This window comes from Pleurodeles waltl, chromosome 7, assembly GCF_031143425.1.
Source record: "Pleurodeles waltl isolate 20211129_DDA chromosome 7, aPleWal1.hap1.20221129, whole genome shotgun sequence".
Lineage (NCBI taxonomy): Eukaryota > Metazoa > Chordata > Amphibia > Caudata > Salamandridae > Pleurodeles > Pleurodeles waltl.
The window spans coordinates 363997537-364016863 of NC_090446.1; the positions used below are offsets into that span (position 1 = coordinate 363997537).

General features: G+C 45.4%; 1 protein-coding gene across 2 annotated transcripts in view; it reads left to right on the plus strand.

Moving 5' to 3' along the window:
- Positions 1 to 19327, plus strand: part of PIGU (phosphatidylinositol glycan anchor biosynthesis class U) — a 205455-nt gene that overhangs the window by 23278 nt on the left and 162850 nt on the right. For both annotated transcript variants that reach the window (XM_069243809.1, XM_069243811.1), the window contains exons 2-3: positions 9190 to 9254; positions 18197 to 18256. In XM_069243809.1, the coding sequence (XP_069099910.1) occupies positions 9190 to 9254; positions 18197 to 18256 (125 nt within the window). The remainder of the gene's footprint in view (positions 1 to 9189; positions 9255 to 18196; positions 18257 to 19327) is intronic.

Sequence of the window (19327 nt, forward strand, 5' to 3'; positions counted from 1 at the left end):
TAAACCATGAGTGCTTCAATAACCTTTTGCCCTGGATTAGTAATATTTTTTTTTCTTTCTGTTGATGGTCACACCGTTACTTTTTTAATAGGCCATGGTTAAATCACTAAGCCTCTGCGGGCCGACCTTTGTTCTCCTAATTAGAACTAAATTGTCTTTGTACAAAAGATTTGAAGGTTGGAAAGCCCCCCTCCCCCTTTTTCGGAGCATGGGCTCTTAGGGCAGGTGTGAGATCAGATAAGAACTAAATAAATAAGATTGGAGCCAACACACAGCCCTGCTTCAGGCCATGGGTTGGTTTGAGTGCTTGCAACAGATTGGCACCATTTCCAATTTTGATTGTGACTCATGTCAGTATGCAGTAATACCAGGGCCCTTAGTAGGCCTGCTGGGACGTTCCAGTTGGCCAACTTCCTCCACAGCCGTCCTCGATCAACCCTATCAAAAGATGACTTATAATCAATAAAGCACAAGTAGACTGAGTGTTCATTTTGTTATTGCGGAATCACTTAACAGGGAATGAGCTGTGAGGTTGATTAAGGTCCCTGTTTGCTTCATGAAGCCTGTTATGTTCAGAGGGTGATGGTGTTTGCCTCCACCCAGTTCTGCAGCTCTTATAATAGCACTCTGACAAAGTATGTAGCATCATTACCTATTAAGGTTACCAGGCGATAGTTCCCGGAGTCCCCCTTGTTACCACCCTTGAAGATTGGTGAGATAATTGAACCTCATCAGGAGGATGGTATGGAGTGATATTGAATGATATAATTATAAAGCGGGGTTACTTAAGTAGTCCAAAACGATGGATATACCTTTATAAATGATTGGAGGGATTCCATTAGGGCCTGGTTCTCCCTCTCTTCGCTCCTTGATAATCCATTTCTTAATGCTGCTTGTAGTGTTCCTCCACTCGGATGGATTGTACATTTTTTTTCCTACATGGAATCACCCGAGGAGTGGCCAACACCAGATCTGCTGAATTGCTGCCTGCATGTTCCACCTGATCCTCAGGTTTAAAGTGGTTATAGAGAAAGTTGAATCTTGTTGCCTCTGAGATGTTACAGGAGAGTGCTGACAGCTCCATTCGCCATCCACCAGAAACTCAGAGTTATTTAACTTAGTACGATGCCCAAAAGTGCTCATGATTACTCTCTTTGAGCCATCCATTTTAGCCTTTTAGGTACCTTTCACACATTTCTGAGGTTTTTTTATAGTGTCCTGGTCCTTTGGTTTCCATAGTTGATTTACTTTCTTTTTTGCATTCTTGATCAGAGAGTTACCTCCACAAGCCTGGGGAGAGTTGTTCTTATGACCATAACTTCCCCTTCTTTTTGAGGCTGGTTTAAGAAATAGATTGGCAAGCTCTATAGTGAATCTTTCCCAGTTAGCCAGAGGGTTTTCCCCTCTATAAGCGTAGCTAGCTGTACATGCCTGGCCTCGTGTTCCAGTTTTGGGAGAAGAGCAGCTGCACATCTAATACCTTTAAGATTAATTATATTAACTGGGATTCCCTGGTCTATAGCTGGTTCATGCTCTTTCATGTCTAGCTCCAAAGTTATCTCTTGGGCTCGATGATCCCTTTCTGATAAATCTCCAAAACCAAAAGCAGTGGCAAACTGCAGCAGAGACAGACTCAGAAACGTGAAGTCTATTAAGAAACCCCCTGACTTAGTGAGATACGAAGGGCCAGGCAGATTATCAGGGCTGAAGTGACCATTTAGATCTCAAAGGCCCAGGTGTTCCAGATTGCCTTGTAGTGTCCAACCTCTGTTATAATCTTTGTGCCACTTGGGCATTCCTTGGTTGGGTGTCATCCAGAGTGCATCTTGAGCATCTGTGACCTTATTTGAGGGAAGCATGTTCATTAGCCACATATTAAAGGTACCAGAAATGTAAAGACCGTATTTGTCACTATCCCTTCTTTGTCCCAAGATTAGAGTTATCAATTTATCGCTTAGCTCTGACCTTGCTCTTCTGTGCTGGTGAATGTAGACATTTACCATTGTAATTAACTTGAACAAGCTTTTAGGACATTTTAAAAGCAGATTCACAACTTGTAGGCCCTCCTCATTGGTTTTCTGATCAGAGCATTCTGTTGCACTCATAGCTGATGCCTGGATTCCAAGGCCACCCTTGCAGCGCCTGTGCTTCCAAGCTTTAATCACCCGGAGAAGTTTACAAAGTCCTTCAAGTGGAGTGCCTTTTGTGGCCAGGTTTCCTGCACAAGTAATACTTGAAAAGAGTGAAATGCAGTATCTCTGGATCTTTCAACTTCTGAGTCAAGCCATTAATGTTCCAAGAACTAACTCTGAGTCCCCTAGTTGTGTCAGGGTCAGTGTTGGTGTTTTGCCAACTAAGCAGTCTGGTTGTGTTTAGAGCTCCAGAGAGCCAGCCCCAGTCTGCTGCAACCTTAAAGCATGTGTCAGCCATTCTTGGAGGAGTTCTAACAGTTTGCTCTACAGTACCTGGTGATTTACTCAAGGTAGTCTTTAAACCAGAGTAGGCAGTTCTTGGTAGGCTCAGTATTGTCGCATCCTTCCTGATGGCTTCCAGGATATACGTCAATCCCGTATTCCTCACCAGAGTAATTATAATCCCCAGTTTTAAGTGTTTCAGCCTGTTTCAGTACCTTCTGAGCTAGTTCAGCCGAGCTCCAGGTAACCTTGGTGGATTAATTTTGCTGACCCGGGGCTGGGTCACCAACTTTGATTGAGACAGTTTCTTTTGAAGTGACCTCTCCTAACAAATTCAGGGAGCGGATAAACTTCATAATATTACTCCTGTGTAAGATGTCTAATGGGCCCTAGGCGATGTATCCAGGATGAAATCGCATACAGGCTGTTTCATGTGAGAGACTTGTTTCTTCCTCAGGTCCAGCATTCCTCGATATCCGTATTTATTCTTTGTTCCTCCTAGAGCTTGCATGGAAGCATTCCCTGGCAGAATTAGAGTCCAGACCAGGGCTGTTATGAGCCCGTTGAAATCTAATGGAGTCAGCCTCCGCCCTGTCCTCATCTCAATGCCTGCCTTCCCCCTTTGGGATTATATGATTCACCATGTTGGTGTCACTCAGAGGTCTGATCATCCCATCGGGGCAAGTGGCGAATAGGGAAGTGGAGTCTAGAAGTCGGTTGCTGGCTGTGGGAAGAGTTGAAGAAAACTGTGAGCCTACTTCTTGGGTGGCATCAGTATCACTGCTTGTCTCCTCTGGCTTAACCATTGATTCTGAAATCTCTCTTGCGCCAGTGTCTAATTTTTGATCTCCGGCCCAGGGGCATGGTCAGGCTCCTGTATTGAAAATTGGTTAGGCTGCCAGGCTATTTAGCTGAAGGGGTTTCTTACTGCGGCCCTTCCTCTTTTCCCCTTTTTGATTTTGAAGTGTCCCCCTTTGGCAAATGGCCTCCCTCTTGCATATGTATTGATTGTGCTGAAGTTTCACCAGACTCAGTTCCTGCAGTTGTTATGCTACAGATTACGCCATCCTTTAATCCGCCCTGAGATAGTCCCCCATTTGGAGTCTCAGCGTCCTCTAGGATTACTCTGTTTTTGTCCGGCTCATTTGCCACTGCAGGTGTACAAGCCTTTATTGTCTCTTCTAGTGTGGGCCCTGAGCCCCTGCCTGGTTTTTCCCTGACATGCTGTTCAACTCATTGAGTAGCTGTGACATTATCTTGGGAAGAGTTGTCAGCTTGTCCAAAACAGGAGAGCAGTTTCAATTGTGGCTGATACGTTCTGTGCCTGACTGTGCTCTTCTGATCAGGTTTGCAATTTTCTCATCAATTCTGGCTACATACATTGCCATGGGACTTAGGAGGCTAATTTATATATCCATCTTTATTTGCCTGAAAATTCATTGCCTCAGTTGAGCTCTGTAAAGTCCTAAGCATTGTTGTCCAGAACCCCCTTGGCACTCCTTATTCCCCTTTACAATGATACTGGCGATAAAGGGAGCCTCGTTACTGAATGAGGTCAGCATATTCTCCCATTCCTTGGAGTAGAGATACAAGAACTTTCTCTTGTGATTTTTCAGCATTTATTCATACCTGTTGCTCATCTGCTCCTTGTGTCTGTTTAACTCCCTTCTGTTCCATTCCCTTATGACCAGTGGTTAATCTTATCTGTTGCTTATCTGTTCCTTGTATCTGATTGTCTCTCTCCTGGGCCAATTCCTTGAGGTCTCTTTCTTCGGATAGCAGAGACCCACACTCAACACTTCTGGGTCTTGGGTGACTACCTTCACCAGCCCCTTCTCCATTTGTCAGGGCTGTCCCTTTGCGAGAGAGTTGACTATCCATTTCCTCGCCTTCCAGTTGGTTAATTAGGAGGTGATGAGCTAAATGACTAGAGCGCGAGACTATCCACAGGTCTAATTGGACCCTGCAGTTCCATACCGGTTTTCTGCATTCTAAACTGTATTATAAGCTCTGACCACTCTTGAATTCTCTGTTATCACCGCTAGTTGGTTTATAAGCGAGTGGCTCAAACTAACACTCAGACAGTTTATATTGGCCACCTCAGAGGTGCTGTCAAAGTGGTGTCTTGTAGGCCCTTGCTCCTCGCTGCTTCCAGGGCCCTTCATCTGCGATAAAGTAACCAGGTCACTAGAATGACACACTACCACAGTGGGGCTGAACGGAATCAGTATCCCCTTAATGTTAGTATTGTTTGAAAATATTGCTGCTCCAACGGCTTTTGAGTAGTTCAGCTTTGTCATGAGTTTAGGTTGGAGCAGTTCCAGAGTGTCCCATCTTGGAGCATAGGGTTCCCTATTATATTAATTCAGGGAATCTGGGGACTTAATGGAGCTAGCAGTGGGATCTGAGCAGGCTGCCCTGAAGGTATCTGAGATTGACTTCTCCCTGTTTCCTGGTTGTCACCACCGACGACCCCTCTTCCCACGTTTTTCCTGAGCACATAATACAATGTTTACCAAGTCAGGTTGGGTGTGGTTTCCAGCCACCTCTCTACGTCCATCCTAACTCAGACTATCTCCTGGATAGTCCAAAGTGTCACTAATATGCTGTGGTGTAGGGTTGGGCTAGTCTGTGTAGCTGGAGCTTCCTAATGCCAAGGTTTGGGCGGTGTGAAGCAGTGCAATGTCGGGTAAGACTCAAGCTACATTCGTCTAGTACCAGCCACTTCTCCCACCTGCCACCAATGGGCGCATCCACTGAGGGCCTCACCGAGATGGTCCGCACAGCAGTTGCCAGCCAGACAGTTGTTCACATCTCTTCACTACTTTCCTCTCTGGCTTGTCCTTTCACAGGCAGACACTTCACAACATTCCACTTGTCTTTTTCAATCGTTTGGCAATCTCTTGTAGCTCCTTGATTCTCCTTCTGTGTCTCCCATTTAGTCTGTCTCTTTAAAGGGCCAAGCCAGGGGTCCTGTGGGTGTGCTAAGGTTGCAAGAAGCTGGTTTCTGACTTCTTATTGCAGTGCCTAGTCACGTTCCCCAGTCCTTGTCACTATCGAGAGCTGCCAGGAAAGGGGCACGAGCATGCTGAAGCACCCCAGGGGAGTATCTGACATATGCCTCCTACTGGCCTCTTGTGGGGACTCCTCCAATTCCTCTGGTGTGCGAGTCAGTGCAAAAGTCCTTCCGTGTGCAGGTGAGGCGAGGGGAGCCGGCAAGGAGCAACTGGGATGGAAGCAGGGCAAAACAGGATCCCTCCCACATCTCATGCGCCTCTCACACCTCCCAAGCAGCCACCCACACTTGCCAACAGCAATGGCGAAGACTCCTCTCCATGCGCTAGTGAGTGGCCTGGAGTCACCTGGGAGCCGCCCAGCCCCCGGAGAGGAAGGCCTTGTACAGGATCTTTGCATGGGGCCTGCGGATTCTTGGCAGCAGGTTCCTTGATACATGATCTGTAATGTGCGATCTCTAATGCTTTTGGCAGCAACCTTGCTGGTGTAACACTGCCTCGCCACGACGCTGCCTCACAGCACCTTCGCTGCCGCCACCTCCTCACTCCCTCGAACGTGACTCAGTGAACCAGAAATGGAGTCTACATATCCTTGTGTGTTAATTGCAGATGTGAAAAACATAATACTGTTCTTATACATTACTTTTAGTTTTGCAAGTTCCTGCAAATGATTGCAGATGACGATTGCCAAGAAGGAAGTTTCAATCTCCATCTTTTCTCCACTGTGGAATAGCAGAGGCAGCACAGACATGGAAAGTAAGCACACTGTTGTGGCGTGGCTTATTCAGGCTTACGAGATGATCTATAGTCCTCCTAAGCAGGACATTTCTGATGTAGATTAAGAGGACATAAGGCTTTGCATTTTTGGACACATCCTTCCTCTTGAATGGGAAACAATGGGCTCATTCAAATTTCAGTGTCCATGTCCAAATTGGAGGGGGTGAAAAATGACTTGTATACTGGCTTTGATAATTACCTTCAACCATCTCAGGGTCCCCGAGAACTTGTAGATTATTCCTTCACATTTCCTGCACCACCTTCTTAGACTTTTTCACTGAGTCTGCTTCATTGTCTCTTCCACCAAGTTCGTGTGAGTAGAGATGTTTCCAAAACATTTAGCCATTTTACACTGTGCCCCCTGTGGTTTTAGAAGCACTGAATATCTGGCTCCTGGGCATCACCACTACTCATGTCAGACAGTGAGCTTAGAGCCCTTCTGGATTGAGAGGATCAAATGTTAGTAAAAAACTTTCCATTCACTGGAGCAAGATTATTAGGGGAATTGTCCTTTGTAATGTAAACTTGCCTTCAATTGTATCTTCATCAAGATCTTTTTCCATCTGTTCTCCCCATGAGGTGCTTATACATTTGACGATAATACAGTTGACATCACCAAAAACCAGATCCTAGGCAAGTCTGATTCAGAGCCAGTATTGCCGATCATGTCATCCTCCTTGAGAGAGTATCTTCAGTGGAACAGTCAGTTACTTAAAATAACTTTTGTTTTTGTTTTAACATAGGTAATGGATAGATGGTAGAAGGTGCAGTATTGTGATTCACAAGGCAAACACCAAGTAGAGACGCGACACCATCTACCCTCTCTGCCATCTTCCAGTCACTTCTGTGTGCCCCATGAGCTATTGTTTAGGGTGAGCCCTTAGATCCTTCAACCCTTCATGAGAGGTTAGTGATGTGAATTGCAGATCGAAGGCTGAAGGCCGAGAGTCTATCCATGGGTAAGACAGTTGCTTGTTCTGTTTCTCTGACATCTGATTCTGTGACTGTATCTTTTTGTCTATTATTGTAGATGATGTGAATTGCAGTTGTTCATTGATCCGTCTTTGTATTGTTTTGTTTTTCTATTGAATAGAATGTAGTGCCTCATGAATTGTACATAGGGCCCATGCCTACTCCATGCCCCTCAGTTGCAAGTCAGTTGGTTGCATTGTTTCCAACTTGCTAATAGTATACGCCTCCTCATAGGAACAGAGTGGACTTTGGCTACTATAAGCAAAATGGTGACCACAAGACAGCATTTGCAACATGTGGCAGGACTTAGGTGTGTTTTTTGACTCGCTTGGTACGCATAGTAGTATCTTGTCCCCACATGGCTATGTGCATTTGTTTGAAAGTGTAGCTCTAATTCATAATGTGAAGATCTGCAGTTCTGACTCACAAAGTCCTGCAGGATTATTTTGGCATTGAAGAGCTGATGAATTGCCTGTTTCAAGTTTGAACTCCAATTGACAGGTCCGATTCTAAGAAATCTGCATATAGATTTTGCACTAGCTTTTTTGTTTCTCTTTTTTCAATTTAAGCCCCATCATAAACATAGAGTGTTGTTCCCCGTCTTTATTCCAAGTCTGGTGTCTTTTGCCAAAAGAAAGGTTAAAAAAACAGTGGATGGAAACTCTTGAGTGAGAAATGCAGTTCTGTGGACATTTCTGTATATGGATACCAGCATTGAAGTCTGTCATTTTGTAATGGTGATATATATTACCAGGTAATTATATATTAGCTCAGATTACGGTACCGCTTATGTACATTTTGTACGAGCATCAGTAATAGGTTTGGATACCCGTTGTCCAGCTCCGCCTGTCATTCTTGCAAGATTGATATATTGAATACACCTTGACTGAGGAGTTGTGACATGGGTCATTTACTGTGCTGCAATAATGAATTCATATTCCAAACGCTACATAAAAACAAATAAATATTAACATTTTTGCATTAAAGGGTCATACCATGCTAATGGTGCATTTTTCATAACCCTGAGGTTTTGAAGTTTTTAGCTTAACACTTGGGGATGTGAAGCAGGTCAACGTCATGTTGCTTGTCCAGCAGTTTCTTTCCTTCTGGGATTGACTTGAAGACTGCCTCAAAACACAGTGTCTCCTCTATCTTGTCTTTCCCTAAAGGAGGGGTTGGGTGGCTGAGTCATTAACGTTTCACTGACCGTAGTGTCTGCCTGCCTTACATATTATTGATTCGGGATAACAGTCTACTCAGTAGAGCCATTGGAAAGTCTTTCCTGTAATCCTAGGAAGGTAGTATGGATGGAGCAGAAGCAACAAAGCACCACTCTCCTTCAGAACACCACCATCTTTCTGGGTAAGTATCTTGCCTTCACCCCTTATTTTTTTTTCAAAAAAGTTCCATGCATTTCAGGTGGGAATGTGACTGCTTTGAAAGTGTACCATGCGACTATCCGTTTAAGGTGTTCTCGTGGAGTACTAAACCATGAGGCCAATAATTGAGCCTTAGTGAATGTCACCAAACTCTGAAGTGAAATGATGAGGTTAAGTAATAATGAAACAGGATTCCTTTTTGGCAAGGGGTTGTGAGTGGGGTGTCAGGGAAATGGAAAATGTCTTTGTCCTTGCTGTAGTGTTAAAGATATACATAATTGTAAAAAAAAAAATGTAATTGATGAGAATATAGCCTTAGGGTCTGGTACTTTTTCAATCCATTGCTAAATGTTTGGATAACATAATCTGTAATCCACAAGAAACAAACTAATTTCCATCAATTAATTTTTTCCAGATATTTGGCAAACATAAATTAAAGAAACCCTTATTTAACTTGTATTTTATTGTTTTTTTTTAATTTGCATGGCTTGTGTCAAAGACATCCAAAGTTAAGCATATTCAAAATAGACCGATCCATTGTCTATTCAATACTTGCAGTTGGAATTATATACAGCAACAGCTTTTCTGTACCCCACAAGCTTCTAACATGTGCCTCAACACTTTGTTTTGCAGTGGTGGAAGGACTTTCATTGCTGGACCTTGAAGTCTCTCCATACGCTGGAGATTTATTTCACGAAGTAAGTACTGCTGTAGATTACAGAGTTCTATAATCGTAGATTAAATTCATAAACCATGAAAAGTCACCCAGCATGCTTTTGTCCCGTAAATAATCCTTTGTTTTTCCTCGCCATCCTGCTGCAAACGCCACCCACTTGCTGCCTGATTTTCCTGCTCTGTCGATGTGAGTGCTCATGGTTGAGCAGGAGAACACTGGCCTAGTTTTTCGACATAATAGAGCTGTGCACGGGGCTCCGGCCTAGTGCTAAGGTTTGCTGACAAAGTCCGGCTGCCTCCTAGGGACCATGCGCCATATCATTGGCTGCTGGGTGCGGTGAGGCGGGCAGAGAGATTGCCCCTGCGCCCAATGGGTGCCCCTAGGATTCGATTGCTGCCTCACAGGAGTACCCCCCCCCCCCCTTTCCTGGTGTGCTTTGCCCTGGGTCCTGTGCCGCCTAGTTAGGGCTTTCTGGTGGTGACGGACGCCCCCACGTGGAGGTGAGACCATGTTCCCCTCCCCCAACCCCCTGACTTCGTGGATCCATCTCAGGGGTGTGATCGCTGCCCCTCAGAGTTTGCATCCCGTGGCTGGATGGAGCCTGGACCCTGTGGGACTTTGCAGGGGTGCACCATATGGTGGGATTGTGGATTGTGGTGACCGCGGGGACCCATCAGCAACGCATTGGCACCCCTCCTGCTTATTTGCCTGACGACTGGTGCCCCAGGAGGAACCACTGCTGCCTCCTGGAAAGGTGGGCCTCGGGACTTAGCCCTGATGCTGGCAACCTAGTAAGGGCATGTCGCACGTAGGGTATGCCTATATGGACTGGTGAGGCCCGGCGATCCTCTTGCATTCACTAGGCCATTACACGAGTTGGCTATCGCCTGCTTTGGCAGACTGTGGTGGGGCTCTGGGCCTTTGTCTCACTTGCTGCGTTGAGTCCCCCATTAGGTCTGCTTCTCTTTTCTGATTCCCTCTCCGGCTTGCGCCCTGCAGCCAGACCTTTTGGTGCCCATTGACTGACTTGCCACTTGAGTGATTGGCCTTAATGCTGCTGGGATCGATGGAAGTTATATGCCCTCCTGGGTTTTGATCCTCCCATCTGCTCTGATTACACAGGTCTCCCCGAGTCCCTGTTGGGAGGTAACAGCTGTTGATGCCAGGCGGCACATTGAGGCTATTAGGCACACTAAGATTCTCCACCTAAGGTTTGCCCCTCCCTCTGCCTATTTGGACTGGGGCTCGGTCTTGGGGAGGCTCAGCTGCCCTTCATACCTCCTCAACTTACCGAACTCTCCTCTTGTCCTGGGTACTCTACAGGGGCCCCATCGACCTTTAGGGGTCCTGCCATGGTTGACTGAGGTGGGGGAACGCTGCACTTTCGCCTCCTGGGCCATCACGATCGTGAGGAAGGACAAGTTGCAAAGGGGCATACAGCAGACTAATATAGATCAATTTACTGCACCTAGGATGAGTGGGAGGAGTGGTCCCCCTCGTGAAGACCCGGCAAGTGACGGGGGGAATGCAGGGCGCCACTGGAGAAAAAATACTGGCTGCTATAGAGACATCTATTGTAGCCATACAGGCCAAGATAGATGCCGTCTCCCTGAATGTTGACTTCCTGAGAGTAAAGTACAGTGTTCCATACTGCGTACAGTGGTGGAACGATCCCTGGCCACAGAGCAAAATGTGACCACCCTGCAAGGAGAAGTCTCCACCTTGAAGCAGCTTTGACGGATCTTTCAGCCAAGACAGCGGCCTTGAAGCACAGGGTAGAGGATGCAGAGGGTCACTCTCAGTGCTGTAATCTTAGCTATGTTGGTTTGCCGTCTGGATCGGAGAGCCAGTCACTTGAACTCCTTCTTGAGCGCTGTGTCAGGGAGACTTTTCCAGCTGCCACTTTGTCTTCTTTTTTTTTGTTGTGGAAAGAGCTCATTGCGCCCTTGCTCCTGCATCGCAGGTGGGGGCTCCGCACGATCATTGCAAAAATACTCAACTATAGGGACAGATACGCAGTTCTACAGGCTGTCCAGCAGGCTGGAAATCCTGCATTTGAGAACCATGTAATCCCTATCTTTCCAGACTATACCCAGCAGGTACAACAGCTGCAAATGTCCTTTGGTGTGTGAAACAAAAACTGAGACCAATGGGGCTCTATTACATGCTTCTCTACCAGGCCAAATTGAAGGTGCTTCACGCTGACGGCGCACATTCCTTTACTGCCCTGGAGGTTGTTTGCTACTGGTTGGATGTGCGCGGAGAGGGTTTGATCCCTCCCCTGGCCCCTCGTGCCCCTAGAGAATACTTATTGCTCAAACCCAGCAAGGAAAGGCAGACACGAGGTGGTTTGGTCCAGGGCAAGGGGGGTGGGGGGGAACTTGTGCTTGGTCCAGCTGAGTTTTGATGGTGGCGGTTGGGAGCTTGTGGGTTTGTGGTGGCCTTGAGAGCCAAGGCGGCGGGGGAGATGTGGTTGGGGTGAAGTCATGAGACAGAATGGTGACACGCTTTAAGTTGGTAACATGAGATGTTTGTGGGCTCAACACCTGTGTGAAAAGGTATAGGGTACAGACATATTTACACAGACATGGAGTGCATATCGTGCTATTGTAGGAGACGCTTAATGGAGAGCAAGGTACACAAGAAATGGCGGGGACACCTATACTCTGCAACTATGCCTGATGGGTTGTATTCTGGATAGCCCACAGTTTCCCTTCCAGATTTGTGGCTTTAACGCAAACATTGAGGGGAGATACCTTATTTTGCATGACCTCTTGGACGGAGTGGAAGTTTGTCTATTGAATGTCTGTGTACCAAATGTTGATGTGGTTTTTACCTGGAGTTGGGAAGAGAATTGCTCCTGTATATTGGTGTTCCTCCGCTGGGGGTTTCAATTGTATAACAGATGGGCAATTAGATCGGCAATTGTCATACCTTATTTTGCATGACCTCTTGGACGGAGTGGAAGTTTGTCTATTGAATGTCTGTGTACCAAATGTTGATGTGGTTTTTACCTGGAGTTGGGAAGAGAATTGCTCCTGTATATTGGTGTTCCTCCGCTGGGGGTTTCAATTGTATAACAGATGGGCAATTAGATCGGCAATTGTCATCCAAACTGAACATGTTGGATGCTCTACACACTGTGATGAAGCGCCTACAGTATATAGATGCTTGGCATGCCACGTACCCTGGGATGTGAGAGTTCTTTGTACACACCTGTGAGACTTATAGCCATCTTGACCATTTCGGGATGTCTGGAGATATGGCGGCGGCCAAACTTCAGATCCGGATTCTGGCCTGTTTTCTCTCAGATCACAGGCCGTTGTGGTTGGAATGGAGTATAGGTGCCACCTGGCCGTAGGTCCCCCTCTAGCGACTCCACCCAGAGGTATTGGGAGATGTGCAGTTTAGGGAAGAACTTTGCGAGATACTTACCAGATTTATTGACACTAATTGGATGTACACTGCACAGAGGAGGCTAGAGTGGGACACCCAGGGTTAGCACTACAAGGAATCGCCTTGAGCTAGAGCTGACTGAGACAGAGGGAGCTCTGGCGGACCTCTGCACATGTTGATAGGGAGCAACTTGAATCCCCATTGACGGCGCAGCAACGAATTGGAGACATATGGGACAGACTGGATTGTCTGACCAGATGCACATACAGGCAGCAACTGCACTGGAAAGGTGACAAGTCGGGGAGGATGCTGGTGTGGCTGTTAAAAAGGGAACATCTGTCCCCATTCATGCAAAGTAGGTGGCCGAATGGCACCGTGGTGGGTCCTCAGGCTGGCATTAACTTGCTTCTACGAGAGAGCTTAACAACTATTTACAGTGCAGTCCTCAGATGACCCCGGCGGTGGCGGGCAGATTTCTCGATGATGTGGTCCTCCCTTGTCTTACAGAGGTGCAGAGACAGGGCCTCGAAGAAGATCTTCTAGTGAAGGAATTATAGTAGGCATTCAGTGCCATGCCACGCTGTAAGGCCTGGGACTGGTTTCCAGTATAATGTAATCATTCCTTCTCTGGGATCTTGCTGCCCCACTTTCCGGAGACTCTTTGAGAATCCAGACATAATGGTTTGCTGTCACATTCCATGAGGGAGGTCGGGACTTTCATGCTCCCGAAGCCTGGCAAGGATCATTTAGGCCCTCAGTTATTTTTGCCCCATTCCACAATGGGGGTGGACACTAAGGTCCTGGCAAAGGACCTGGTGATGCGCTTGGGTCAGGTGGTAACTCATCTGTTACATGACGACCAGTGTGGCTTTATGCCTGGTAGGGGAATGCAGATGAACCTGCGGAGGCTATCCCATGTGCTTCACTCAGAGGCAGGCACAGACCTGGTGACCACCCTGGTAGCATTAGACATTGAGAAAGACTTTACTATCAGCTGAGATTATCACTGAGATTATCTTTGGCAGGTCCTGCATGGTCTCTGAATTCTTCTCTATTGGTCGGGGCACACAACATTGATGTCCTCTATCCCCCCTCTTTTTTGTCTTGACAGTGGAGCCTCTGACCGGGGCACACAACATTGACATCCTCTATCCCTCCTCTTTTTTGCTTTGACAATGGAGCTTCTGGTGATTAGATTGTGCCTAGACATGGCTCGATGGGCTGTTGTGATGGGAGCGTAATCATGTTGTCTCCCTATACGCTGATGACACAATACTATACATCACTCACCCAGAGCGATCGATGACTGCACTACTGGAGATAATGACTGCATCAGTGAGGTTTCCGAACTATACATCAACTGCCAGAAGTTGGTGCTTTTCTCCCTGGCTGGCCTGGTGGAGGAAGGCACTGCTGCTCTCCCTGTGACAGGGCTCTGAGAGTGTGATCACTTACGGTATCTGGGTACACAGGTAGCCCATTCCGCCGAAGCCAATTACAGCCTAAATGTGGGTAGAGTCCTCCACTGTCTGGAAGCCTCGATCTGTTTCTGGAATCACCTGCCTCTCCGTCATGGGCAGAGTATCTTTGAGTAGGGTGGTGTTATTCTCACACTGCCTCAATGTACTGCAGAATTTCCTCTGCCATATGCCACGGGCTACTTTCACCTGGCTGAACAGCGAAGTCGTGTGAAGTTGAAAGTCCTGAAATTGGACTTAGGGCTTGGGGCAGGTGTATTACTTTGCTGCTCTGCTGGACTACGCTGCAGTGTGCAGATAGCCTGAACGGAGAGAAGGCACTGCTGGCGGAAGGGGGTGCTGGGACAGACTTCCCTGGATGATTGACAGGGGAGTACCAGATGACTGCCTGTTTATTGTCCTACAGGTTGCGGAAGTCTGGGAACAAACTGTCACACATGTGATTTGCAGGGCCCCATATGCCAGGATATTGCCTCCTAAATGGCTGCCCTGTTTACGGCACATACAATCTGTGATGGATCTGATGCAGTGGTACGGTGGGTATGTACTTCGGCAGGGGATATATATTTCAGTGGATCTTTCCTCACTTTGGCAAAGGCGATGGACTTCTTTCAATTACACCCTGACCAATTCCTGCAGTGTGCCACGGTGTTTCCCACGGCATTCGAGGTTGGAGTCCGTTTCCCAACTGAACTGGAGGGATCGCAGATGCTGAAGCTGCTGTTGGACCCGGCCCTTTTAGCAGCTTGATCTCCCGTGTATATAAAGCCTTGAAGGCTGACCGCATGATCGACATGATTGGAGTCCGTGATCCATGGCTGGGTGTTTTTACCTGAATCCCTCACGGACGGTGAGCGGAGGCGGGCCTTTGCGCAGGTCCTGGAAGTGGCCAGCAATGCCCGTTTCAAACTCAGTTTTATTATCTGTATCCACCTACCTGTTTCCTCAGTAGCTCCACAGATTCAACACAACACTGTCTCCTGCTTGCCCCAGATGTGGGGTTGTGCCGATGGTGTTCCTCCACATGACGTCGGAATGCGATAAGTTGTGGAATTATTGTGACCTAGTGCTGCACGATTTATGGGCGGTCACGTGGATCCTGATAGAAACCTCAATTAAATATTGCTTGCTGGGAGTATTACCGATCCTAAAACATGGGGCTCGGATGAAACATAGGTTTGTTCTTTTGGGGTTGGTGCTGGCTAAGTGGTGCATCAGTCAGTTGGACACATGCTGGTCCTCCCATGCTGGGTAGGTGGCAGGCAGACCTGCACGAATGGGGAGTGGCAGAGAAGCAGAGATTGCGACTGGTGCGCACAGATAAAAATGTGCAAGACACCTAGAGATGTGGAGTGATATGTTAGATGGTTTGGAAGCCAAGGAGCGACGACGCACCACGTTTCTGAGCACTCACCTGATGTGGATTCGGCGATGCCCTTTGCTGACACATAAATGTTCCCCGAACCTCTAGCTGTTGTGGTTGCCAGGGTTAGGGACAGATGAGTGGGTGCAGCGCCGGGTTGGACCCTTATGTTCCCTGCCCCCTTCTCCATGCCCCACTCCGCTCGCTCTCTCTCTCTCTCTCTCTCTATCAGGAATGAAATTATGCTTCAGTCATAAAGCCCAGACTCCCCAACTCCCCCTAACCTTGTCCCTGGTTCCCTGCCTCCCTCTTATTGAAGATGGGTCTGAGGGAGGGGGACACATACAGTGGGTATCTGCTGTCCCTCAATTTTTTGTTTACACTGTTAATGTCCATGATGGTTTTTTGTTTTGATCAGGTGCATAAAACAAAAAATGAACTGCAGGAGTGATTTCACACGTTGCTCGTCTTACATGAATTGGGACAGTACTGTTGTGTATTGGACCTGCATTGACTATTTTGGTGGGTCCTCTGCCCCCATATGTGCAATATTTTCCTAACTGTACACTTTGATTGCAGGCCCTTTCGGATTGTGTTTTATTTCATGTGACACCGACGTGTGTGCTGCATTGTCCTACTGTATACTGTGCAACTGCTGAATAAACATACTTTTTTTTTTAAACTGAATTTGGTATATCTACTTGTTTTAGACTTGTGGAGCACCCCTTATTGGTCAGCAACCTGCCCTCACAGTGTCAGAGAATAGCAAAGGAAATCTTTACATATATTATGGTGTCTGGCACATTGGGCACTTTAGGCATGAACTGTTCCACGGCTTCTGAAGATCTTGTGCTCAAATATTGAGGTCATTGTTATCAACCTTACATATATCAACTTCAGAAAATTGGCTTCCAACATATAGTCAATGGAGATATGCATAATGAAGTATCAATGTATTCTTCTTAACTCCACATCTGCTTAACTTGATGATATCTTTATAGTTGATGATTTGTAGGCGATTTAAATGCAGTTGGCATTAAACACTCTATATTTTGTTAAAACCCCTTTATTTATGCTCATCTGTGTCTCAGTGTATGTGATTCCATGATGCCCACATGCAATCACATTTCTATGGCTCTGCGATGAGAATTGTGCGGTTGTTGTTGGGGTTTAAATGTGCATTAACTCTAGAATTGTTATGCCTAATTTAGATTTCAATGAAGGGCATTTGCCAAAGATGCCTACGTAAAGGTTAATAGTTGACAGAGTCAAGTTCAAAGTGTCACTTCCATTTGATGCTATTAGGACCAATTCAGAAAAGAGTCGTATAACAAATAAATATGTACTCGACTGCTAGATTTCGAGTTAATGTCTGACTTTCAGGAGTTTTCAAAGAATTTCAAGAGTACTCCTGGAATTTTCCAGAGACACATAATCTCAGGAGCGCTTACTAGCCTATCCATAAGCACACATTAAAATGTACACTGTAACATATTGTGTGGAAATGTAATCATAATATGCACTTTCATAGCTTTTTCTGTGTGGATAATATATTTCCCTTTTGGAGTAACTCCTTTTCTCTACATCACCATCATTTTTTTAATCTATTCTGCATATCATCACAATGATGGACTTAATCCTACTACGGTCATTTGCATGGTAGAAACCTACCTGAAAAACGTTTTTGGGTGTAGTTGTTCATACTTTGTGAAACACCTGTACACTGGATAAGAATTCACAAGTCTGTGAAGTGTCCTGGAAGTTAATAAATAACTGAAATTCATTGAGCAGATGCACTTGTAAAGTGTCCTGGAGCCTTACCCAAGGAGGAACAGTCCTTCAGCCATCATTCCGAGTGGCGAGGTAAATCCACTCGCTGGCATAAAACACATCTAGATTATAAGTTATTCAGTCATTTTGCACCCCACATTGTTTCGCTGCGAAAGTTTCTCAAGTTACTGCCTGGAGGAATTTGCACCTGTAAACGGGGTACTGTGCATATTTGAGTGCAATAAAACAGATTCTGCGTGTTATCCCTCATTCCGACCTAACAACTTGGAATGTGGACTTAAACTTTCTCCAGGTTAAAAGTACAAATATGCTATATTGACTTTAGCCAGGGCTATTATACCAGACGGTAATTCCAAGTTAATTGAAATGAGAGCCAGAGTGGTTAAACGTATTTTTGAGAGCAAGTACCCTGAAAAGGTTGACTGGTTCTGCGGATATGTTTATGCTGGATTTCAGTTATCCAGCACCATTCTGTTTTCTTATGTACTGAGAGGGGTAGATGAGGACCTCACAGTACGATTTTCAGAAAACCTAATTACAGAAACAATACAGTCTATTGATGTTCGAATACTTTGCAACTCAGCAGCACCATTTTATTAAACACTATAAAGTAAGAGCCTACACAGCCAATAATCCGTCATATACATGGCTTTTCCACATTCCTGTCACTTATTTTTCTGCCTGGTTCACGGGGAGTTTGGTTTGTAACTTCTCTACATCGAGTATATTAAGAGGACTTTGATTTCCAGGAAGTAAATTCACAAGTAACTCCATCATGAGATACATGCCATAAAGCTGATTTTGAAATGTTATAATACTGTATATCTGCTATGCTAAAGTATTCAGTATTGCTAATGTAAATTCTAAACTTAAATGTTTTTTAAAAAGAATAAGCCATAGTGACTGTTTATTCATGTGTTTTGTTTCTTTCCAAAGACGCCTCTCACAATCTACCTCTTTCATTTCCTGATTGATTATGCTGAGCTTGTATTTATGGTAAGTACTATATACTTTTGTAAGTATTTCAACTTTTGAATTCATGTTCTTTTCATCCAAAAATGACAAGAGCTATAAATAAATTGTTAAGTAGTCAAATTTCATAGATTTGTTTTATGAAAGCTGATGAAAGGCTACCTTGCCCATCTAATGTGTCAAGAGTTACAAATGACATCCATTGAGATAGTCATTCGCAGACTCCTGGAAGTATTCCCAATAGTTGTGTAGCACTGCACTGGCATAAATACATCCATGTTGTCATACCCTTTAACTATTCTTCTCAACCTTCATATAGGGGCATTACAATGTGGATTGAAGGCGAAGAGGCTCCATCATCGGTGACCCTATCGCCACCTCACATTGTAGCAATTCATGGCCAGTAAAAAATCCCACATGATATTAATGTTTTCTACACCTGCTGATAGAGGCCAACTGCCTCCGAACTATATGGCTTTGAGTAACAGAAACCTCTTATCCTGCACCTTGAACCGTGTCTCGAATGAAAATAAACGCTTGCAGTTGTTTGCAAGTGACCTTACTCAAGGGTCTGGTGATCTCTTCCTTCCCATTTTTATAACATGCCTCAATCCTTTGGGGCAGTTCATCCTCCTTCCACATTGCAAGGAATATTCTGAGCATGGTGGCAGAATATATGAACTAAATTAAGTCTGAGAAAAGTATTGTGCCCCAAACATTGTTTACATAAACATCCCCTAGTCCAGTTAGTACTGTGAAATCTACTCCCTTCACGGCTTAGTTTTGTAAATGCTATTTAGGGCTCATTGTTTATATAAAAAAACATTCTTGTCCACAATGTTTTGAATTCAGCCATTTAATGTTGTACATGGCTTTTGATCTGTGTTCTGTGATGCAACAGCGTGGTCAGAATAACAAATCACACAAATGTTGCTATAGTTTGTCAATTTATAAGTTTTGATTTACTATGGCTTTCTGTCAAATATTAGCAATTTGGTATAGAACTATTTTCGGATATATATCGGTTTAACAGGCTTAGTCTCATCATACTAATAATTTATTTGTATAATTTGATTACTTAATGAACGTTTCAAT